Source organism: Petaurus breviceps, unplaced genomic scaffold (genome assembly GCF_028583685.1).
Source record: "Petaurus breviceps papuanus isolate PSGF00001 unplaced genomic scaffold, PetGlider_PUasm1.0 90775, whole genome shotgun sequence".
Classification (NCBI taxonomy): Eukaryota; Metazoa; Chordata; class Mammalia; order Diprotodontia; family Petauridae; genus Petaurus; species Petaurus breviceps.
In genome coordinates this window covers 4827770-4852164 of record NW_027187342.1, presented here as the reverse complement: position 1 = coordinate 4852164, position 24395 = coordinate 4827770, and the positions used below count along the sequence as shown (strand labels likewise).

Below are 24395 nucleotides of genomic sequence, written 5' to 3'. Positions count from 1 at the left end.
TTTAGCTAGGGGCAGGGATGGAATTTTTCCATATGGGGAAAAGCAAAAAGTAGGACAGTTTAACTGTAAAGGAGACTAATATAAAGAATACTATCGGGGTGGCTAGGTGGCGCAGTGAATAGAGCACTAGCCCTGGAGTCAGAAGGACCTGATTTCAAATCCGGCCTCAGACACTTGACACACTTACTAGTCGTGTGACTTTGGGCAAGTCATTTAACCCCAATTGCCTGCAAAAAAAAAAAAGAATACTATTAAATAAACCTTGAAAGGCTGGGAGTCAGGTAATAGAGGTCCTTAAATGGTAGAGTTGTACCTTAGAGAAAAGGCAAGGGATATCAATTTGGCAGCAATGGATAGGATGAACTGGAGATATTAGAAGCAAGGAGATTTAACTTGGAGACCGTTGCAATTGTCCAGACCAGAGAGAATGGGGAACCTCGATTGGACTTACCCTCATATGAATGAATGCACTTTCCCTAGCTGAAGTAGAGGAGTTGGAATACTCTTTGCTCCCCACCTCTACCTTCAGGTTCTCCCCCTTCCTCCATCACTAAATAGCATCTAATCCTTTGAGGTTCATGCAATTCAGACCTACCACACAATCAAAATCCAGGTAGCTGTTTTTCTCCCTTTCCTTCCTCAATGAATTCAGTTACATGGTTTACAACTGTGCTTTTCCCCTCAACTCCTGCCCTCATATTAGAAGATGTCAACTTGCATATTAACTCTCCCTCAAATACCCTAGTCTGTTGGATTCTCAAAGTACTCACTTTCTACAACCTATTCCTCTACCCTACTTCGACCATACACAGAGATGGCCATATTCCCTTGATCTTGTTATAATTTACAAATGCACCATTTCAGTGTTCAAGAATTTAGAAATCCACTTATTCGATGATAATCTATTGGCTTTCCACCTCTCCTGCCTTCCCTTAGCAAGTCCTTTTTGTCCACATCTTGAGCTCCCATCTCAATTATTCGATCTTCTCCCAGGCTACCTTCCTTACATTAGCCACTCCATCCTCTTTTCTCCATCTTGACCCTTTAGTAAACCAGTTCAACCCAACACTGCCTTTTTCTTTTGAGTCCCTAGCCCCTTTTATCATATTGTTAATTGTGCCCTGCCAAGCCTGAGCCTTAGATTACTCCCACTATCTATCACCTTCACTCCTACACATGTGCTGCTGAATGAAAGTACAGAAAATCACATAACAGTTCTGATTGGGTCCACTATATGTTTATGCTACATAACCTCAACTAGGCCAGCACTGCTGCCAGGCAATCCTACTCTATCTCCCTCAACAACTCACTATCTCACTCTCCACAGTGGCTCTTCCAAACCTTTTCATCCTTCATGCCTTCCATAGTTCCCGGTCCCTCACCCTTTCAGCTGAGAACTTTGCCTCATATTTTATAGAAAAATTGAGACCATTTGCTAAGACTCTTCCTCATTTCATATTAGTTAGATGCCTTCTGCCACTATCTCCTCTTTTACCCCTGTCTCACATGAAGAGGTGGTCTTACTCCTTACCAAGTCTAACCATTCTACCTGCTCAAGGGACCCCATTCCATATGTCTTCTCCAACTGACTGCTTCTTCTGTCACCCCTACTCTATCACTTATTTTCAGTCTCTCCCTGTCTACTGGCTCCTTCCTTACTACCTATAAACATGCCCATGACTCTTTCCTAAAAATACAAAAAGAAAAAAGCCCTCACTTTATCCTTCCATTCTCTTTAATTGTTGGTCCTATCTCTTCTGCCCTCCTGGGATTAACTGCTAAATCCAATGGTCTTTTCTTAATCTTCATTCTTCTTAACCTCTCTGCAACCTTTGACTTTGTTGGTTACCCTCTTTTCTCTAGATTTTCAAGGCTCCAATCTCTCCAGGTTCTTCTCCTACCTATCCCAGTAGATTCTCAAATCTACTGACCCTGCCCTAACCTTTCTGGCTGACCTCCAATCTAGTTTCTCTAACTGCCTTTCAAACATTTCCAACTAGATGTCAAACATCTTAAACTCAACGTTGTTTAAAACTGAACTCATTATTTCCCACCTCTATCCTACCCCCACAACTTTCCCTGCCTCTCCAGTTCTCTATTACTTCAATGGGCAATACCATCCTCCCAATCTCACCTAGGAAAGGAGTTAGACTGCAATACTCTCTCACCTCCCTTATCCAAGCTGCTGCCAAGCCCTGTTCATTTCATCTCTGCAACATCTCTCCAATACTCGCCCTTTTCTCCCCTGACAAGGACACCACTCTAGTGCAGACCCTCATCACCTCACATCTGGATTACTGCAATAGCCTATTGTAGTAGCGTCTGCCTGCCTCAAGTCTCTCCCCAATCCGTCCACCCAAAGCCACTAAAATGTTTTCCCTAAAATGCAGGTCTGATCGTGTTACTTCTCTACTCAATAAACCCCAGCGGCTTCCTATTGCCTCCTGGTGTAGATTAAAATGCTCGGCATCCAAATCCTTTCTCAATCTGCCTTCTCCTCCCTTCCCAGTCATCTTCTATCTTACTCCTTAACATGAACGCTTCGATCCAGTGAGACGGACTTCCTGGCTGTTCCACAAGCTACACAGACACTCCATTTCGTTAGGAGGCATTTTCTCTGGCTGTCCCCCATGCCTGGAAGGCTCCCCCTCTTCTTCTCCGGCTACAGGCTTCTCTGGCTTCCTTGAAATCCCAACTAAAATCCCACTTTCTACAAGAAGCCTTCCCCAACGCTTAACTCCAGTGCTTCCCACTCATTCTGTACATAACTCGGTCTGTTTACATCTGTTTGCACGTTGTCTCCCCACTTCAGACTGTAAGCTGCGTGAGGGCAGGAACCGTCTTTACTTAGCCCAATGATTGGCACAGCTTAATCAACGCTTATTGGCTGACTTTCGGCTGTCCCTCTCGGAGGGGCCGCAGGAGGTACGAGGGACCCACAAGGAGGGCAGCTCCGAGTGGGGAGGCCCGGCCGGCGGCACCCACCTCCCGCAGCAGCGTCACGTCCCCGTGGTGGATCTCGTAGAGCTGGATGACGCCAGTTCCCCGGGCATAGTTGCCTAGAGTCACAAATTTGGCGCTGCAGGGCACCCACTTGCAGTCAAACACCGTGTAGTTGAGGCTCTTCTGGATGTGCGCGATGATCTGAGGTTTCTCAAAAGCCGTCATGGCAGGAGCCGTCTCTGTGAACGCCTGCTACAGCGTCCGTCGCTAACAAGGAAACGAGTCCTAGCTACTCACTCTCCACAGAAGAGACTGTTTGACTCTCCCGCTTGCCGTACTACGTATTCCGATCACCGCTCCCCCCCCTCCCCCAACGGAGAAAGTTCATTTAGTTGTCGGTATTAATGCCTGATCGTCATTTGGCAGTCCGCGACTTCGGACGAAAAGCTGCCTCTCTTATTCTTTCCATACTTTTTTGCACTCAGGGTAAAGAGATTTCGTGTGGCTGACATCAAGACTTCAGGTGCTGAGGAGATGGAGAGACTTAGGCACAACGCTGGCCAGCCTGCTACAGGGCCAAAAGAAGGGGGTGGAGCTATTTAATGACGTAAGGGAACGTGTTGGGTCTTCGATGCGCGCCTGCGCCTTGTCGCATTCCACGTGCGAGAACCGGAAACATCTGGAGTAGCAGCTCCTTTCGGTGCAGCATGGAAACCGTGATGGAAACGCAAAGCGGGGCGCAGGATGGGGACGGTTTCACCAAGATTTCTCGCACCACTGGCAGACGAGGCAAAAAACGGCAGGCGGAAGAGCAGCAGCTGCAGAGCCACGACAGCGGTGGCCAGATGGATATTGAGGGACCCCAGCCCCACAAGAAGCCCGTTTTTCCTCCATTATCCGGGGACGCCTCGGTAGGGTCCGGACGGGGCGGGACGTGGGCCCGTACTCTGGTTGAAGGAGGGCGGGGGAGAAAGGTCGAGCTGGTGAGCCGAGGCAGTTTGTTTCCTTTCACTTTTTGGTATTTTATTTTGTACTTTTGAAAACGTTAGTCTGCGAGAGGGTGCACAGGTTTCTCCAGGTTACTCCTGGGTCCTGTGACACAGAGGATGGTTCAGACGCCTGAAATGCGAGTGCCCCCAGCTTTCAAAATCCGTTCCGACCCCCCCCCCAATTCTAAACAGCATTTACTATTTTATTCGGTGGGAAGTGAATGTTTCAGAGCTCCTTTGCATGAATTTTGCACCAAGGAGATTAGTAATAGCTACTGAATGAGGGAATGCCTCTATATTAGGATACAGGGACATGGACTATTTCTTTAGCTGTCGGTAGAGAAGTTATCAGCAGCTCTGAGAGGCCGCAGTCAGTTAATGATCTGCAATGCTTTCTCTTTCCCTCTCATCCAGTCCCCTATAAATCTATCTGATTGTATTAGAATTGACTGAAAATAATTCTGGTCACTCCCACAAAAAAAAAGACAAAAAGAAAACAAAGTACCATAAATTCTACGCCACAGGTGATCTTGAAACCCACCTGATACGTATTTCCTCCCAGAAGTTGTTGCTTAGAATGCAACTTCTCTACAGACAGCTTAAGAAATAGCCCCGGAACTTAACCTTGGACTTCTCTCTCATCTCAGTTGTCACTCAAGATATATAACCTCTGTACCTCCTCAAAATGGGGGGGAGGGTGCAGTCAGGGTCTGGGGGAGCCCGGAGGCAACACTGCATAGTGGATAGAGCTGATCTCCATGTTGTGGACAGCTTGGGTTCAAGTCCCTGCTCCCAATGTGTGGCACTGGGCATGTTCTTAGTGATCTAGGTCATGCTCAAGTTGCAGAGAAAGGGCTCACCTGCATTGATAGAGAATGGTAGCTCATTGACCTTTCTCCCTGATTTCACTTTGTATTATATTTATCTGTTGTAATCTGTCTCTGATAGATTGTAAACTGCTGGAGGGTAGGGACTGTCATTTAAAAATATCTTTCTCTAACACCTAGCTTAGTACCTTGCACTTACATAGTGGTCCTCAGATGACAGCGTATTTGGAACTCAGGCACAAGTCTGGTAGTGGTAGAAGCTGCAAGAGCTTTGATAGTTGAAACCTTCAAGAACTCAATATAACTTCCATGACTCCTGTAGCCAGGAATAGGCTTTAGTGGTCTCATTTGCTACGTAAAAATGTAATGTTTAGTTTTTATTCCATAAAGTAGATAAGGAGAGATCACCTTTCTGTCATTTCTTAATTGCGCATCTTTATTTTAGAGTGGCAGATGTGAAATGAGGAAAATTCCAGTGCCTGCCAACAGATATACCCCATTAAAAGAGAATTGGATGAAAATATTTACACCTGTTGTAGAACACCTGGGACTTCAGATAAGATTTAACTTGAAGTCAAGGAATGTAGAAATCAGGGTAAGGAAATACCAACTTTTTTCCAAACAAGTATTTCTTTCTCTTATACAGGTTGAAGCATAATCAGTCTTTTCCTTATTTTTATCATTCTGTGTAGTAATTTTTTTTAATAGTCAATGATGTTTTGTCCTATTTGTATTCACCTGGTATTTCTCCATTTTACTGTGGTTCTTTGGAGATTGTAATAGTCTTTAATCTGAAAAGCCTTATGGTATCAGTAGGAGGTGTTTTAAAGATGTAATTCAGAGGACCTTGTCATGTTTTTTGTAGAATTTCTATTCATGCTTTGCAAAATATGTTGTGTTTCTTGTTTGTTTTTGGTGGTGGTAGTGGTGGTGGTGGTAATGGTGATGTGCTTAAGCTTTTGGATTGCTTTAGAGTTGCATAATGAATTTTTGTTTTCTTCATTTTTCCAATGAAACATCTTTCAATTTAGCAGCAGTTTTCTTTGCCTCTTGTGGTTTTATTCAAGCAGGCCTGCACAACCTGTGGGCTGTGCATGCCAAAGGATTTCCTCTACATAAAAAAAGATGTTTTCCTCTACATTTTTCATGGGCTTCCTGAAATCCTTTGGCATGCTGCAGGCAGCCCACAGGCTGCAGGTTGTACAGGCATGTATTAAAGCAACAGTTTCAGTGCTATTGTGGTTCACTTCTTTCAGTATTGTCTAGTTAAATGGTCTAAAAACTGTGATTATCAGGACCCCCTCTATCTTTTTTCCACCCTCATTCCACACCCTTTGGATGTCCCACAGGGCTTTGTCTGAACACTTTGAAGGGAGTTAGAGAGAATTAGGCCTATTTTTGTTCTTGGTTTTAATCGTGTCCAAAGATTTCATCACCTAGTGATTGACTTAGTCATGATCAGCTTTTCCATACTTAACTAATTTGGTCCTTTCACAACCTTTGTCACTTACTTGTACTCAAAGCTTTCTTTACATAGCCAGAATTTAGGCTGGCATAGCCTTCAAGAACCAAGGATTGCCTCCAGTGAAGCATGTCTGACTTTTGGATCTGTTTTTAAATATGCTTTAAAATATATAAACATACTTTTATATGAAGAGAAAGTGTCCTTTTTTTTTTTTTAAGCAATTGGGGTTAAATAACTTGCTCAAGGTTATACAGCCAGTTATTTCTGGGTGTGGTGCTAAGTATCTGAGCCCAGATTTGATCCCCAGGTCATCCCGACACTGGGCCGGTGCTCTTACTTGCTGTGCTACCTGGCCGCCCTGAAAGTGTACTTTTAAATATATAAAATGAAACAATTTTTTTCCTTTTCGTTTTTACTGCTAGGTGTTTTTTTTTTCCCCTTATTTTGAGATTGTTTTAATAGCTTCCTGACTGGTTTCCTTATCTCAGATTCCTATGGTCTCTATTAAAAATTGCCACCAAACTAATCTTACTAGAATTACATAGCTTTTATTATGTTCATTCAGAGATGGTGAGGGAATTTGAAAAGCAGTACCTGAGTAATAGTTGAAAAGAATAAGGAGGTTTATCCTGCCTTTTGTGGCTAAATTCCTTGAGAAGGTCTGCTTCCTTTCCTCTCACTTCTTAACTCTGTATTTTATTTATTCATTCTATCTGTCTTCTGACCTTATTCAACCTCAAATGCTCTCTCCAAAGTTACTAAGATCTCTTAGTTATCAAATCTAATGACTTTTTCTCAGTGCTTATCCTTCTTGATCTCTCTGCAGCCACCGACATTATTGATTACCTCTTCAGACTGGTGCTTCTCAGTTTTCTTTGCTGAATCTTCATCCAGGTCATGCCTGCCAACTTTGGGTGTCTCACAGGGCTCTTCTAGCTACCCTTCTTCCCTCTTTCTATACTATTTCATGATAGTGATTTCATCAACTTCTACGGCTCCAACTAACTCACTTAAGCTAATGATCTGTTTATCTAGCCCTAACTTCTGCGACTTAGAGTCTCGAAATTTCAACTGCCTTTTAGACTCTCAGACTGGGTGTCCATTTATTTTCGTGGTATCTCCCTCATTGGGAGGTCTTTGAGAGCGGGTACTGTCCTTTACCTTTCTTTTTATTCCAGGGCTTAGTTAGTGCCTGGCACCATAGTCGGTGCTTAATACTTGTTTATTGACCGATTCATGAAAGGAAAAGATGGGGAGGAATTATGTAACATATACCCTTTCACATATTTATCTGGAAAAGAGATTGGGGATAGCTTGTAAAGTATAGGAAGATCAGTGGGTTTCAGAAGTTAAAGCATCAGATTCAGCACTTTCTAAGGGAGAACTTTTTCCATGGGTAGAGATGTTCAAAACTAGAGTGTCCTGCTTTGTTAATATACCAACTCCTAAGCAAAAGCTGAATGATGATTTCAGGGATGTGGTATGTGTTAGAACATTTAATTAAATATTCTCTAAGATTCTTTTGGTGATTTAACTTGGAAGCCTTTACTGAATTTTCTTTTTAGTCAGTGGAATATCAAAACTCACTCTGCCTTTTAAGACTTTTGGTAATCATTTTTCTAACCTTAAAACACTTGCTGTGTCCGCTCATGTTGGTTGGTTTACTTACTGTTTTAATGACCTTTTTCCTGACCATTGCTTCCTCCCTATTTGTACCCATAATGCAGTTTTCCTCTGAAGAGATGCCTCCTGACTGCAGGATCCAAATTCTACTCATTTTTCAGCATATATTTCAAATCTACACTACCTTCATGAAACTGGTCATTTCATATTCTGTTGACTAAATTCCTTTTATTTAATGCTGTTCCATAATTGTGCAGGGTTTTCCCACTTCATTTCTTTCCCTATGTCTTATAATTTGTATTTTATATACATAGCAGGAAGTTGGTATTTTTTTGGAAGTCAAATCTACACATGTTGAAGAAATATTTTCTCTTAGTGAATCTGAAAAAGGATGTGATGTGAGCCTTGAAATTACTTTTTATAGTGGAGTTTACATTTAATCATTTAAATATTGCTTGCTCTTCAAGCTTGTGATTTGATTTAGAGGATAGGGAAGAAGAGAAGAGAGGTTTAACTTGCTTTGTTTACAGGGATGCTCATCTAAAACACTTTGAGCACCTCCTACTTCCCAGAACCCTTCTGTTTATTGACTGTGACTAGATTATGCTGTGCTTTCCAGGCTGTTCTTTCACTCCATGCACCAGAATAATTTTGTATGTGAGATCCTGGCTTCCTTTGTGTGTGCTAAGCCCTGGGATTTGACTGTAGCTCTACTGCTTTGGCTCATGAGTTGTAACAGCTCTTTTGAGTTGACCCAGTCATACTCACAAAAAGCATAAACTGTCAGCTTCTGTTTCTACTTATATTATGTGCTCAGTGGTTCTGCCACATTAAGTGGTATATATCTTAATGTATCATTTCTCACATTGACTTTCATTTGCTTCATGTCATGGTATGGCTTAAGTAATTCTGTTGTGATCAAATATCAAGACCAATATTAATAATGGTTCTTGGATTGGAGTGAAAATAAATAAGAACTATGGGGCAGGGGCAAAAGCAGTACTTGAGCTGCCAAATTGGTTACCTTGGGCCACTGCTTGATGTACCAGGGCTGTGGAAAAGAGCTGAATTGAGGGACATTAGGCTGCACTGCCTTTTTTGTCAGAATTTTTTAAAGGAGTCAGTCATTTGGTTGGAGGAAGGCTGGTGCATTGGATTGCATTGACCTAGCCTGTATTTGACAACAGAGTGAGAGCAACAAAAACACTGGTTTAGACTAAAATGTGGTGCAGCTGAAGCATCACCCTCTTCTCCAAACGTCCTCCTTGATTCATTAGGGTGTTCATAGGTGTCTGTGAAGGGGTGGTTGTGGGTTGTGCTATTTCATAAGCCCCATGACTTTATATATCAGATGAAGCTGTGGTCAGATTCAGCTTAGTGCTACCTATCTGAATTAATGCCTGCTAATTTGCTCCCGGTTCCTGTCCCCAGAGAAGGTTCCTCAGCATGTGTGACAGTTAAATATGCTTCTATACTTAAATTTTATATATCTAAAACTCTAGTATTAGAATGAGGCATTTTTTATGGCCAAAGCAAACTTGGCTGAAAGAAAGAAGTGCCTGCTTTTAAAAACACACACTCCTCTGTTTGACATACAAAGGCCCTTTCAGTGTGACTCCATTCCTACTTTTCCATTGAGGGCGTTACTACCCCCCTACATAATATGTACTTCAAAGAAACTCCTGTTTACAGTGCTCTGTGTATAACATTCCATATTCCGCCTCCCTGCCTTTTCACAAGCCGTGTCTTCCCCCTGGATGCTCTTCTTCTTTACCCTAATTGTCAGAATCTCTGACTCCCTTCAAGGCTCAGCTGTATCCTATAAGAATCCTCTTTTTGCAGTTAGTGCCACACCACACCCTACTTTGTATTTATGTTTTGTATATCCTCTTTGTGGAAGGACAGAGAATTGATCTTGGAGTTGAGAACCTGGCTTCAAGTCCTGCCTTGGACAGATAAAGGCTTTTTGGACCTAAGACAAATCAACCCGACCTCTCAGTGTTCTAAGCAACTCGATAGCTATGACTGTTGGCCAGCATTAGTAGAAGGAAGGAGTTTACTCACATGGGAGTTCACTAGACCCGTGAAAGGTCTGTTCCCTATCCCTGTTTACCCTCCCAGGATGGAAGCTCTCCTAACGGCAGGGACCACCCAAATTTTATCTCTGTATCCTTAGAGCCTAGGACATTATATGCTTAGTGATTGTTGGTTAAGGTCCACTGGGGACAGCTGGGCAAGGTTGAAGTATTTTGAAGTAAAAGTTCTTAAATTGTGGAGCCTGAGGAAGTTTGTGTACATGGAGTTGATAGTAAGTCAAAGAGACATGCTTCCTTTTTCTTCTACTTAGGTTCAAACAAAACTATGTAAACACTTGATTTTACAACCCAGTGCTTTGTGTTGTCTTACAGACTTGTAAAGAAACCAAGGATCTAAGTGCTCTGACAAAAGCTGTCGATTTTGTGAAAGCTTTTATTCTTGGATTTCAGGTGGAGGTGAGTGATCTCCTTGCATCTAAAGTGGTGATAAAACTGAACCTGAAGTTTTCATGGCTTTGGCATCTCTTGAAAATTGAGTTTCTAAATTGTTTAACTTTAGCAGTGGGCTAGGAGTTTCTATAATTTTTTTTTTAACACTTGGAGAAATAATTGACACTTTGCACTTTGAGATCTATATTTTATTTCTTTATTTCTCTTCCACATTCCCCAGCATTTTAATATAAAATTAACTTTTAGCTTTTCTTCCTTTTAAATTTTTAGGATGCACTTGCTCTCATTAGGTTAGATGACCTCTTCCTAGAATCTTTTGAAATTACAGATGGTAAGTGCTCTTTTTCTACTGTATTACCTTTAGAAACTTTTGAAAGTTATGTTTGGTTTTCTTGCATGCTAACCTGTTCAAATGTATCAACCTCCTTTTTTGACTTGTGTTTTAAAAGTGAAATAACAATTAGAGATAATACTGCAGTAGAGAAGGAGTTTGTTCTTTCTTGCACTTGTTCTTTTTGCTTATATTGTTCCCCAAACCTAGAATTTCACCTTTTCCTTAAATCTCTTGCTGTTGAAATTGTACTCATACATTTTTTCAAAGTCCAACTCAAGTGCTCAACTCTTCTGGGCCATGAGTTCAAACAAATCTTTTGAGTTGTACTAGTCATACTTTTAAGAAAGTATGTGTTATCTGCTGGCATTTCTTATTCAAGGGGAAGTCATTGCCTCTGAGGAATGATATCTCTTTACCTCTGAACTCAGGTCACCTCGTCTGTACCCTTCTTACATAGATATTCAATTTCATGTATAATTATTTGTGTATACATCTTATCTTCCTAACTGTATTGTGAGGAAGTTTTTGATTCTTGTAGGCAGGCACTATATTTTCTGTTTATCTCTCCTGATATTTATCATAGTGTATGTTCCTTGTGGACACTTAATAGATGTTGGATGAATAAAAAGTAAAATGTAGTTAGATGATGCTTAAGGTTGGGATTTGTTGAATTTCTCCCTGACAAACTTTTTTTTTTTTCAATTTAGTAAAGCCTTTGAAAGGAGACCACCTTTCTAGGGCAATAGGAAGAATTGCTGGGAAAGGAGGGAAAACGAAATTTACCATAGAAAATGTGACACGGACACGGATAGTTCTGGCTGATTTGTAAGTATAAAACCTAAGAAGAGAAAATTATTTTATAACTTATACTAATCTGGCTCAAAGTAAAAAGTTGCTCTTAAAATTTTTGTTTTGAATACCTTAAGTTGTTCATGGAATATTAATAATAGAGCCTAGTATGAGGTTCTTTCATCAGCCATGAGGAGACTGTATAGAACCATGATTCCTACTTGTCTTTTTATTTTGTTTTAAGGTTAGTTTATTTTTAGTTTTCAGTACTTTTAAGTTTTTTCCCCCTCTCCTCCTTCCCTCTCCCTAAGACAGCAGTGCAGTCCAATACAGGCTTTACACATACATTCCCATTAAACATACTTTCACGTAAGTCATGCTGTATAGACTCCTTGTCTTTTTAAAAGTCAAGATTTCAAATAGTATCCACAGAAGAATTTGTCAAGTAGGTGTTTAAACACAAAGCATGATGTTTTGCTCAAGAAAAACCTTTGAAAAATATCTAGAAAGTAGCCACCTATATTCGTTAAGAAGATGAAAGGACTTTAAAGTGCTAAGAATGAAGCTCAGATTAACCCTAATTCAAGTGAAAGCTGATCTATCTAGATAAGCATTTTAGTGACAGACAGATGGCACAGAGGTTATACAGTGTAATGGAACCACAGAGGCAATGGGATGATTGTGAGGAGAGAGTTTACTAGAAAATCCAGAAACTTGTGACATCCAGGGAAAGGGATTAGAGATGTTGAATTTCTAGAATCTGTTTTTTCCCCAAGAGGATAAAATTGTTTTGTTCTAAGCAACAGTGAGAAGGAAGAGGGGGGAGGGGGGAGACTTAGACAAAACTTTAGTATAGAAAATAACTGATCCATTAAAAATACCTTATTTGAAAGTCACTTTGTTAGTTTGTGTCTTCTGTAAACTTTGGTTACCTAATAAAACATATACTTTAGTTGCCTTATAAAATTATACTTTGATATTTAACATTGAGTAGTTTACCTAATTAATAAATTTACTAATTTGCTTTGCTTTTAAAAAATGTTGGTTAAAATTAATCCAGAAGCTGCTGAATTTAAAGGGGTCAGTTTTGGGAGGATTCCTAGAAAACAATTCCTGGCACAGATTAGGTATGTAATGCTTGTTGATGAATTTTTCTAGGTTAAGTAAACAGAGACTTGGAAGAACAATGACTTATATTTGTATAGCACTTTATAGATTAGAAAGTGTATTCCCCATATATTATCTTTTTTCTCAGATTAAGTCTGCAAAAGTTATGTTTTCTAGGTTCTTTTCAGCCGCTACACATAGAGTAGCCATCAATAGGTGATAGGATATTAATAACAGTGGTTTGATGTGCAAGAAGTGGTATAAAGAACATTAAAAATTACACACTCAATAGTTATCAACAAAGCAATGATCGACCATAGGACCAGATTTAGACCTGGAAGGGACCTTCAAGGCCATCTAGTCCATACCACTTACATTTTACAGTTCAAGAAAATGAGACCAAGGGAGTGAGTCCCTCAGGGCTATATGTGCTATATAAAATAAAGAGTAAATAACTATTTAAGTTATTTACTTAAATTATAACCACCAGGCCTGGAGTCAGGACAACCTGAGTTCAAATCCAGCCCCAGATGCTTACTGACTGAGTGACCCTGGGCAAGTCACTTAACCCTCTTTGCATGAGAAAACTGGGTTGTTGCGTAATTGAGATAACATATTTTAGTAGGCACTATGTAATGTTAGATGGTATTGCAGCAGTAATTACTGTTATTAATCAATAAACAAAATGTCACAGTTGCTTTTGTCCCTCACTGAAGTTTTTCCACTTTTGAATGTTTATAGATAGTTGGAATTGTGTATGTAATTGTGTATGGTTTTCAAGACCTCATTCTGTATTAGTTTGTGTAAATTATAAAAGACATTGAAGGCAGATTATGCCATCAAAAATGTAGGAGTGTTGGTCTTATGAGAATAGGTAGACATTTTTGTTAGCATCTTTTTAATTTGTATCCATTAGTAAAATAACGAGAAAAATTTTCAGTGAGGTCAACTACAGTTGAAGAATCCTCTATGGAGGTTTTATGAGAGAAAAAATATAAACAGGATTGGGTTCTCTGAGGTTGTGGTATGTGTCAGTGACAGGTACCCACACCAGTGAAGTTAGGGATCCTTCAAAATACGTTATCTGGAGAGAATCCCTTGCATGGGGTCAATTAGATATCCAGAAAAGATGCCGAGGGGCCTCCCTCCCTCCCTAGTCATTAAATAAATTTTGATATGTGGAATTGTTTTTTTTTGAGGCCAGGGATTTTTTATCTCTCTAACCCTTACAGTACTTCATACAGTGTCCTGCATATTGTAGCTGCCAAGTAAGTATTTCTTGGATGTATTTACTGAGCTAACATCATCACTGTTTTTGTGCTGAAGGTTTGCTTATATGGAGACAGACTTTTCTAAACTTTTCTGTGTTTATTTTTTTTTTATCTGATGAAAACATCTACAAAGATACAATAGTTTCATGCACACAGAAGAGGAGCAGTTTTGAAGCAAGATGAGTCCTGGACTGTGTTGTGCAAAGAAGGGTTCTGGTCAAATCCCCAGTTACATTCCTGAATCAAAATACCTGCAGATCTTCTAAATTTGGTCACGTTTAAAAGTTCCTTTACAATCCTCACCGTGGTGCTGACTTTCTATTCAATGCTAGCATTGTTTATATTTTCTTCCTATGAATTTTGGATCTAGGAGGTTTGCTGCAAGATGAATATTGATTCTTAGTAAAATCTTTCATTTTTTTTACATACTTGTAAATGAAGATACTTAGATTCTGAACACTATTGGATCATAGATTGGGTTGGAGGAAACCTCAGAGGTTGTCTAGTCTAGTGACTTCACTTCACAGATGAGGAAACTAAAGCTCAGAGGGGTGAGATAACCTTCCCAAAGTGTCAAAAATGGTAAATAGAAAGGTCAGGATCTAAAGCCAGGCCCTCCTTTAACCCAGCGTTCTTTCCACTTTACTCTGCTGTTGATTTTTTGATAACTTGGTAAGGAGTTAAAGAAAGAGCATGAACTGATTCTGTAACTCTGTAATTATTAAAGAAATCAGTTTCTGGAACTTCACTTTGAGCCCAGCTGGTGAGCTCCTTAAATGGTCACCATTTCTGGTAGATCTTTCTTTTTTTGTAGTGAGGATGGTGGTGGTAAGGGCTGAGCATTAGTTCTCAGGTAGAACAAGGGTCTTAATGACTAGAGACTGCTAAGTTATTTTATCAGCAAACTTTACATATCTTCCCTGGAACAAAAAACGGGTTTGAAATGTACACCGTGGCTGAGGCCTACACAGATGCAACTGCCCTTCAGGGACCAGGGAGTAGAGCTGTCAGCATTTGACCTCCTTATCCTGGAGCCTACTTCCCTGGGACCTACTGACATGGGTGAAGGCATTATTTTATGGGTCTTGGTCAGCATATCTGTCTGAGAAACTAGTATCATGCCTCCTGTGCCATTGCTGAGTGCTCAGGTAGGTTGGTACTGCTGCTGACACCCAGGCCCTCCACCAGAAACTCTTCCTTCACTTTCCCCAGACTCAGGGAGTGGGATTCTAACTCTCGCCCCTCAAAGGAACTGAAATTGAAGACCGCTTTGATTAAGAACCTACTCCTTGTTTGGTCCTGCTTTGGGTAAATCACCTGAGGAAAAAAAACGCCTCACCCTTTTGTTGGAGAGTGATGGGGTGGAATATTAGATGTGCTGCCGCACCTGGTCTATAGATTGATTTAGCTGAACTTTTTTTTTTTTTTAGGGCAATTGGGGTTAAGTGACTTGCCCAAGGTCACATGGCTAGTTTTTGTATTAAATGTCGGAGGCCAAATTTGAACTCGGGTCCTCCTGACTCCAGGGCCAGTGCTCTCTATTCACTGCGCCATCTAGCCACCCGATTTAGCTTAACTTTTTGGAAGTTACTGTTAGAAAAGAAGACTTGGGTGACTGGGTGAGGGAAAGGAACATACCAAGAAATAATTGTGATGTAAAAATAAAAGGCCCCAGTAGAACTTTAAAAAAGACAGCTAGAAAGAAAACATTTCAGTCGTCCTAGTCATCAAGTGTCCAGATTCTTACTATTAGAGCCTTATTAGTTCCCATTCCATGTTTAGGGTATCCTTTGAATGTGATTTATACCTTCTCCCATTAGAATGATCAGAAGATAGGAATATGATTTCAGGCATGCCTGCGGGATTTGACTCTAGTTGTATGTCCCGGTTTCCTTGTGGGCTTAACCACTTCTCCCCTTGTGTTTGGAAAAGTACAGTCTGGCACCATTTTCAATGGTTACAGGTTCCTAGAAAGTAGATCAGCTAGTACTTCCCTCAATTTGGTCCAGCAGCCAGAAAACTCATCTACCATTCCCTAGTTCCTGTTATCTTCTCTGCTTCTATTCTCCCTCTTGGAATCTCCTTGTCATATTACAAACTCTTTTATCCTACACTACTTTATCTCACAAATTTTCTTTTGAAAAACAAAGATTTAATGATGCATGTAATTTTTTTTAAATGCCATTTTCTAGTATTTCTTTCCAGAGAACATTCTCTTGTCACAAAGAACAACCAGAAGTCACCAGCGATCAGACTGGTCTGACTGCAGATGTAATGCTTGATGTCTCTAGACTGACATCTGAAGAGAGTGAGAAGGCACTTTTTCACCATTTTCTTGTACTCATGAGAATCTGACTTCTCTAAGAAGAGAAAGGTAGCCACTCTGTTTCTGAGTTCTCCTTCTCTCATGTTCTTTACTGCTACTTTCAGATCATCTTCCTTATACTGTCATTCAGCAGCACCTTTTTTTGAGATATATTCCATCCATCATTTATCCCATCTAGGTCATTATTCTAGCCATCTGCCAGCGACCTACCATCTACCTCATTAATTGATCCTATCACTTAGTGAATACCAGTTCATTTATACATTAGTCCCCACTTTTAAATCCCTTATCCTGTTCTTGATCACACTTTGACAAACACCAATTCTAGGTTACTCCTAACATCTGCCTCCCTCCCCATACCCTCCCATTTCACATGGTGCATGGCAATCTTTTTGTTCTTTGATCAACTCTCTTGCATTTCTTGAAAGAGAGTCCTTTACCCCTACTTATCCAACTTCTTGAGGACCTTACTAATTTTGAGAAAATAAAGACCACCTGTCATAAACTTCATCCCATCCTACCAAGTCCCTCACAGACTCCTTGATGTTTATCTTATCTATCTCCTGTTGCTTACTCTTTTATTCCTCTCTCAGGAAGTGACTGCCTTTTTTCTTCACAAGGCTAACTCCTCTGATCTTCTCTCTTTGGTCTCTTCTGTGATCTTGCCCCGTTAGTCACTTCTTCTCATCTTCAGTCTCTTGACCTTCCGGAACCTTCCCTGCTTCCTACAGATATGCCCAGGTCTCACTCAACTTTACATTTTTACTTGAATTGCCATTCTTCAAACTCATCTCATTTCTCCCTTTCAGCCAACCTCTTCACTGCCTCTGCTGATTGGCTTTCTTGTTTTTTCATAATCCAGCACAGTCTGGCTTTCTCCAACTCCTCTGCCTCAAGGTCACCAATGAACTTTTACTTGATAAATTTATTTACTCTTGCTATAGCCTAATTTAGGAATGACTTTTTCTCAATTATTTTTGGCCATTGGTTCCATTGGGCTGGTGATTTTTGCCTTTCACAACTCAAGAAGGATTTACTAATTACTTTCTATGACTGAAACTCATGTCCTAAATCTGTTGGATAAGCAGAGGAAGAAGATAAGCTTTGTTTCTAGTCATTGCAGAAAATTAGTTCATGTTGCTGCCATTCTGTATGTTTGCTTAAATCTATTGAGGCCTAGGTCCTAGCTTAGAAGTCAGCAAGATTTTCCACCTTCTTGTTACTCCCGCTGTAAAACAAGGTGGTTGGAATAGATGAGCCCTATAGATTGTGCCAAGTCAAAATCTGCGAAACCCACATGCATAAAAAAGAACTTTGATCTTTTTACTCCATGATCCTGGCAGGACCCCTAGAAGCAGAAATGCTTTTTATTCTTGCATTTAAGAGTTGTGTTAATTGTCCCTAATTGTTCCTAGTTATAGAATTTTAAGGATCTATTTACCAAAAAAACCCTTTTACATTGTCTTTATAATTCATTGTGGGGGCATAAAACCAAATAGCAACATATGAATGTCTTTTTCAGTTCTTAAAAAAGTATCAATATATTTTGTTTTGACATAACAATTGAAACACCTATTCTGAAGTACATTCTTCTGGAAAGTTTAATTGTTGACAGAAAGGAAGAATGTATCCTTTAACTTTTACAGTATATAGCACTAACACTAACCATTCTACTTACCATAATCTTGTTCCATGATAATGTTACTTGTATTATATTCATGGTATGATCGCACAGTGTAAAAATAAAAAGTCATCTTCATGCTAGAAAAAAAATCACTCCCCATATGAAAAAAGTGCTCTTAAAATTTACAAAATCATAACCCTGTCAAGTTGTACAGATAAACTGTTTTATAGATGAGAAAAGTGAAATGATTTGTTGATGGTTACACAGCTGGCAAGTGCCAGATTTGGAATTTTAAGATCTTTTTTCCTGACTTTATTGGGAAACCTCTTTCCATCATGCTGTGCCAGCAATCTTTTTTTTTTTTTTGGTTTACTTCTTTAGAGTTTGAAGGCAACAAAGTCCTTTCATGTATTGTTGCCCTCTTTTTGAGGCAAATAGTGTGGGAGGGTGGAGAGGTCTTAATTATCTGTTATGAACAAGATGAACACACTTGCTGTGGCCTGTTGAACTTATTTTGTTTTGTTTTGTCTTTGAGAATCCCTATATGTTACAGTGATCAAAAACATCAGATGAATTGATTGTCCAAAGGTTACAACATGCGATTACAGCTATAGTCTTGTGTATGATATGTATTATGATTCTCTAGAAAATATCACTTGGATAATTTTACATCTTAGGTCTTGTTTTTCATTAAGTGGTTATTTTGTAAAAATGGTATTTCTGTTATAAACATATTTCCTTATTTTGTCTTTCAGGAAAGTTCATATTCTTGGCTCTTTCCAAAATATTAAAATGGCAAGAACAGCTATCTGCAACCTCATCCTTGGTAAATGCAATTAATAGCCTTACTTTGTTCTTTGGAAACATAGTAATGTGATACTAGAGAATCTCTAACATTCTACAGTGAGAAAAATAACTTATTAGCAAGCAGGAAGTAAAAATTAAATGAAGTTTTGGTGATGGTAGAAAAGAATTTCCCTCCAACCTATTATTGGGGGAGTAAAGGGATTTTTCATCTGTTTTTTTTTTCTTTTCTTGAGGTGTAACTGCTCGCTTTTAGAAATACAGCTCATGTCTCTTTGGGTATATAAATGTTAGTAATTTATTATTCTTTAAAAAAGTAAAATGACAAGAAATGAATTGCTGAACAGCTGAGTCTGCTGTAATTTACCTGCTTACCTCCATTTTAACTCATGCAGAAATTATGATTTACTGATTTACATAGTACATTACAAAGTGGTGGACATATAATACACTGTCTTTGGAACCTTACTTGAGATACGTGCTACAGGGGTATCCCTGTTTTACAGAGGAGGAAACTGATGTTCACAATGACAAGTGTCATTTCCTCTACACCACCTTTCCTTTCTTAGTTATCAGAAGTGTCAGGGGCAGCTAGGTGGTGCAGTGAATAGAGCACTGGCCCTGGAGTCAGGAGTACCCGAGTTCAAATCGGGCCTCAGACACTTAACACAAAAACTAGCTGTGTGATCCTTGGGCAAGTCACTTAACCCCAATTGCCCTCCAAAAAGCAAAAAAAAAGTGTCAGTTATTCTTTGTAACCAAGTTATATAATCACAAATTTAACTATCTTAAAATTCTCTTTATTTCTGGCATAAGATGAAACTCTTGTTTTTCCTTCAGTTAATGTTGGCTAATAGTAAAAGGGCTTAAAAATACTGTTCTAATAAGGGATTCCTTGAAATATATTAGACTGAGCATATGCCATCTTTTTGTATAAAACCTAAGTCTGTAAACACATTTGTTTGTTTTTTTGTATATTGTGTATATTTTCCTTTCAAAGATCATATTTTAGGAAAGTGGCTTATATTGGGACTACTTATAATTGAGGACAGGTCACTTGTCAACATTAATGGAAATTAATGGAATTAATTAATGGAAAATTAATGGAAATTTGTAGGCTTTTCATGTAAATTTTCATTTTTTTTTTCCTTTTGTAGGAAGTCCTCCATCCAAGGTCTATGGTAACATCCGAGCAGTGGCTAGCAGAGCAGCAGATCGATTTTAATTTCAAAATAAAGGGACTTGCATTCAAAGTGGAGGACTGCATGAAGAGGTAGCAACAGTGCCAAGCAGAGAAGCAGTATTTGTTTTAAGCCAGAATCTTTTTCTATTCTTTTTCAGAAAAAAGGAAAAACCATTTTTCTAATTATTTTAATCATAGACTTAATTTTTTATATTTAAATAATATGAAAGCTATTTATTTTTTAGGTTCTACTTTATGCTAAAGTAGACCCACAACTGGGTCTCCAAGCTCAGGACCTGCAGTAAGATCTGAGTTCAAATCTGGCCTTAACACTTTTATTAGCTATAATAAGTGAGTCACTTAACCTCATCTGCTTGTTTCCCTCAACTGTAAAACGGATTGTTAACAGCACCTACCTCACAGGGTTGTTGTGAGGATCAAATGAGCTATTTGTGATAAATTTCCTGGCACATAGTATGTGCTATTTTAATGAATGCATGTTACTCTTCCTCTTTTCATTTTTAAGGAAATTGACCTTGTTAGAGAAGAGTTCCCTGATCAGAGAGTTCCTTCCTTGGAAAGTTTCTAGACCTAAGTGATACTTCCTTTAATTCCAAGAAACAATGAATATAGGTGATGATGGCTACTTATTTATTGAATGTTTCACTACCTTGTGCTATGACCCAAGAAAAATTAATCTGGATACTTGTTTGCAAAATGAAGAAAAATCTATCCACTAAAGTTGTTGAGGAAAATTTTAGGCACTTTTCAAATGTGTTTAATATTACTAATACCATATATTTTAATTAAGCAATAAAAATTAAACACATAAGATTGTTCTTCTTGCATCAGCTTTTTCAGGATACATTGAAGCACCAAAAAGCTTTATTAAAATAAATACTATTTTTGTTCATTTTGGTTTCTGTTTAATAAGCAGTCTTGGAAATAATGTAGTCCAAAATGCCTCTTTCTTTTTTACAAGGCCCAGAGAGTAATAAAATGATTAGCTGAAGGTTATAGCTGGATCTAGAGCTCAAGTTTTCTTTCCACTAGACTACTTCAATTTAAGAAGGGACCTTGAGCTTGAAAGGTCATTGTGTCAAGTTCTTCTATGTTTGTTGATGCAAAATAATGAAGTACTTAAGAAATTCACTAACTTTTTCTTAATACCCTGCACTGTGTTGTCCCAGGAAAATCTAAAAAAGATTGAGTATAAAAGCTTAAAAAATTAAAGAGCTGTGAGCTTGGAAGGCTAGAAGAATCTGGGAAGAGGTGAGGGGAAATTAAGCTCCATTTTAGGAAGTTGTGGCATCCAAATAAAAATAATGCTGAATCTGGAGGCAAAGGAACCGTGTCTTCTGTTCTGTATGTGACCTGGCAAACTGGCTATTTCTGCATCTCTTAAAGGAAGAGACTGGACTTGTAGGGTCCCTTCCAAGTCCGCAGTAGAAAAGACCATGCCTATCTTGTCCTGTTTCAAACCAATAGATCCTTAGGACAGTGGGGATGGGGGGGGGGGGGGAGACAGAGAAAGGAGCTGTCATTTATACATAATTGAAGTTGAGTATAAAGGTAGCTTATCTAGCTACCCTAGGATCCATATTAAGGTATAGGACATCTATACAATTGCTATTAAAAAAACAATCACCTCATAGTTGTGTGAATTTTCAGAATTTCTGTACTTATGAATGGCATTTACCCCCTTCAATGACAAAGAACTAGACATTTAATATTACCTCAGATTCTCAGTGACAAATATTCCTGTCTTCTCACCCCTCCCCCCAGTAAAAATACATCACCTTTAATGTGATTTCTTGTAACTGTAGATGATCGTCAAGAGATATAGTAGGAAATACTTTTTTCCTTTAATCAAAATGTTAGAATTTAATGTCTGCTCCTTAGCTGTGTGTGGATCGCTGAACAAAGATCACTTTGAACACATGGTAGCAAGTTTCAAATATTTTATTTTTTTATTCATATAGTATGAAGGTTCCTAAAGATCCCACACAACATGATGTAGCATGCAGAAGAAAAACTAACATTCAACATAAACCATTCCCCCCAACACAAACTAAAAAACAAAACAAAACAAAAATCCCCCAATAAGGAAATGATGTTTGCACTATTTTCTATAACGCCAGCCAAGATATGCACAAGCAAGAGAAATAGAAAGCATTTGCTAAAATATCTGTAACAAATACTTATGTACAAAAAATTCACAAAAGACTAGTTCCCCCTTGAAGCAGAGCACATGGCAGTTGACACTGGAACAGATCAAACCACTGGCTGGGATTATAAGCCACGTACTGATCCAGAGGAAGAAAGTTACATGTAGTGGAGATTTTCAGTTTGAACATTAACATTTACCAAAGTTTGGCAACATTATCTCTTTAAATTATGCAAATTATGTAAACAAGAGGTACATTTCAAATCGATCTACATGCAAAACTCCATGTCATGCAAGGACACCAAGCACCTGGGTTTCTCTCTCACAGACAGAGCCCATGATGTGCAGCACTCAGTTGAAGGAACAGCTATGGCAGAGAGGTGCTCAACTGAAGAAGGTTCATACAACCTTACTTTTCTATTGCTGATTATAAAACCAGTTAAATAGAAAAACTAAGAAAGACTGTACTGCCCTAAAAGTTTAATAACATCTTTTTTCCAGCCAATAGTACCATTGCAGAAAGGGAAGGGTAGTTGGTAGAACATGATTCACTACTTTTATGTCACACAAATATAGCAAGTTAGCATAACAAATCATGATTTGGGCAAATCTAGAAATAAATGTCAAACACTCTCTAGACCTGTTACAGAGATATAGTACAAATTTGGATAATGGAAAGTTTCTTTCTGTGGCATAGGTTAACAAGATTTTCCCCTTGTATGAAATATACGTGTATAAATATATGTGTACATAATACATATACACACGCATTAAATATTAGACTACCTACAATAGGTTACATTACCTGCATTCTTCTAGTGCAGAAGGGAAACATGATTCCAACATTAAGTTTAATGACAAACGTTTTATCTCACTACACAATGTATCAAAAGTGAGAATTCTGGATAATTGCATGATATTCTCAAATCCTCATCTTTAAGCAATGCATGGAGACAAATCTAGCTGTCATATATAAAATAACCCATTACAGCTGATAATTTACATTGCTTAGGGATATTTTAATAAATGCAACTGTTTCCACAGTTACTAAATAACAATGAAGTGGCCACAAGCATTGCACAGTTACTATATGAACACAAGGACTAGTTCTTGGCATTAGCATTGAAATTACATTTTTTCATTCATCAGAAGAGTAGTAAAAGCTGCTCAGCAAAGAGACACAGTCCCTGGTAATATATTAACAGGTATAAATAAACTTAGAGACTCTTGTGTTACAAAAAAGTAATTAAGGTAAATAGCAGGAAGTTAACAATGCTTTATCAATCTGTCAAGAGACATCTGAATATCACAGGAAAAGGAAAACAGATGACCTAACACCCAGCTTAAATTTTACAGACTTCTACTATATATATAAAACTGTGTGAAATAAAAGTAAGTATATATCCATATTTCGAACGGTTTATGTTCTGCTTGGCACTTTTGTATTCTAGTTTTGCTTCTGAATCAAGTATATTAAATTAAAGCCAACCTACTACATATAGAAAGCTACATATATCTATATATAAATATTTACATATGTATATATAGATATTTCCTTGTTATAAAAGATGAGGAAAAATAAATTAAAAAGCCAACCCTTCCCTTTCTCCACCACACTGATATGCTCTTTTCCATCTTGCTGTCCTTCAGACTTTAAAGTGCTACACGGAGTTATTGAGAGAATAAGAGTTCAATAACACTTAGTTGGCTTCATGAGGCTCATGTTGGAAAATGTGGCTTCACAGAGAAAAATACTTCCATTTAAATACACAGATAGCGTTGCTGGACGTCTTGAGCAGATCTTCAGAGATGGAGAAGAAAGCAAAAGTGTTGGGCGGTGCTCTAAAGAGAGTCACACATCTACCACCATCTTTTTGTGGATATCTAGGCCTCCTACAACCTGAAACAGACAGGAACAAATGAAGCTTAACACAAGCTGAGAAATCTCTTTATTAATGCAATAACCTTGCCAAAGTTACAATATAAACAAACAAGCATCTGCCTCAAATCTATTACTTTTAGAAGCTGGAACTTCTCACAAAGTTGTCTCAAGTTACAATTTCTCATGGGTTCTCTCTGTCTTCCTCCCCAAGTCAACAGATGATTAATTTTAATCCAGATAAAAACGACATTGAATTATATTTGAAAAGCTAACTTCACAGGTCTTTGTGCTCTGGGAACTTAATATCAGATGGTAAAACTCAGTTTTAAAAGTTGTTCTGAAAATCCAATACAGCTTCCCTGATTATTCTAGAAGAATAGCCTATTAAGAAATGAAATGACAAATGAGTGAAAATTACTGTGTATCATTTTCTTATGAACTTAAAGTCTATTACGTGATAGAATAGCTAATACTATTATTAATAAAACTGCTACTGTCATTTAATGACAGCTAATATATTTAACAAAACAGCTACTAAATGAGTGAAAATTACTTTGTTTTCTTATGGACTTATA

At 38.6% G+C, this 24395-nt stretch overlaps 3 protein-coding genes across 5 annotated transcripts in view; 1 reads left to right on the top strand and 2 right to left on the bottom strand.

The window, feature by feature from the left end:
• The window catches only part of DNAAF10 (dynein axonemal assembly factor 10), a 36403-nt gene extending 33107 nt beyond the window's left edge, over nt 1-3296 (bottom strand). For all 3 annotated transcript variants that reach the window (XM_069068932.1, XM_069068931.1, XM_069068933.1), the window contains exon 1: nt 2986-3296. In XM_069068932.1, coding sequence (XP_068925033.1) covers nt 2986-3168 — 183 coding nt within the window. In that variant the 5' untranslated portion in view covers nt 3169-3296. The remainder of the gene's footprint in view (nt 1-2985) is intronic.
• Nucleotides 3297-3566: 270 nt separating this feature from the next.
• Nucleotides 3567-21116, top strand: PNO1 (partner of NOB1 homolog). The gene is made up of 7 exons (XM_069068934.1): nt 3567-3854; nt 5205-5354; nt 10256-10339; nt 10604-10664; nt 11375-11492; nt 18540-18610; nt 19746-21116. Exons 1-7 carry the CDS (start codon nt 3651-3653, stop codon nt 19811-19813), a joined length of 756 nt encoding a protein of 251 aa, XP_068925035.1. The 5' UTR covers nt 3567-3650; the 3' UTR covers nt 19814-21116.
• A 601-nt stretch (nt 21117-21717) lies between these two features.
• Nucleotides 21718-24395, bottom strand: part of PPP3R1 (protein phosphatase 3 regulatory subunit B, alpha) — a 107195-nt gene continuing 104517 nt past the window's right edge. The window contains exon 6 of the mRNA XM_069068935.1: nt 21718-23838. Within this exon, the coding sequence (XP_068925036.1) occupies nt 23791-23838 (48 nt within the window). The 3' untranslated portion in view covers nt 21718-23790. The remainder of the gene's footprint in view (nt 23839-24395) is intronic.

What these genes read in the sequence shown, in the direction of transcription:
- PNO1 (XM_069068934.1), top strand. Translation starts at nt 3,651, where the DNA reads ATGGAAACCGTGATGGAAACGCAAAGCGGGGCGCAGGATGGGGACGGT. An exon ending in CATTATCCGGGGACGCCTCG is followed by an intron (nt 3,855 to 5,204) that starts GTAGGGTCCGGA and finishes TCTTTATTTTAG; the next exon opens with AGTGGCAGATGTGAAATGAG. An exon ending in CGGATAGTTCTGGCTGATTT is followed by an intron (nt 11,493 to 18,539) that starts GTAAGTATAAAA and finishes TTTGTCTTTCAG; the next exon opens with GAAAGTTCATATTCTTGGCT.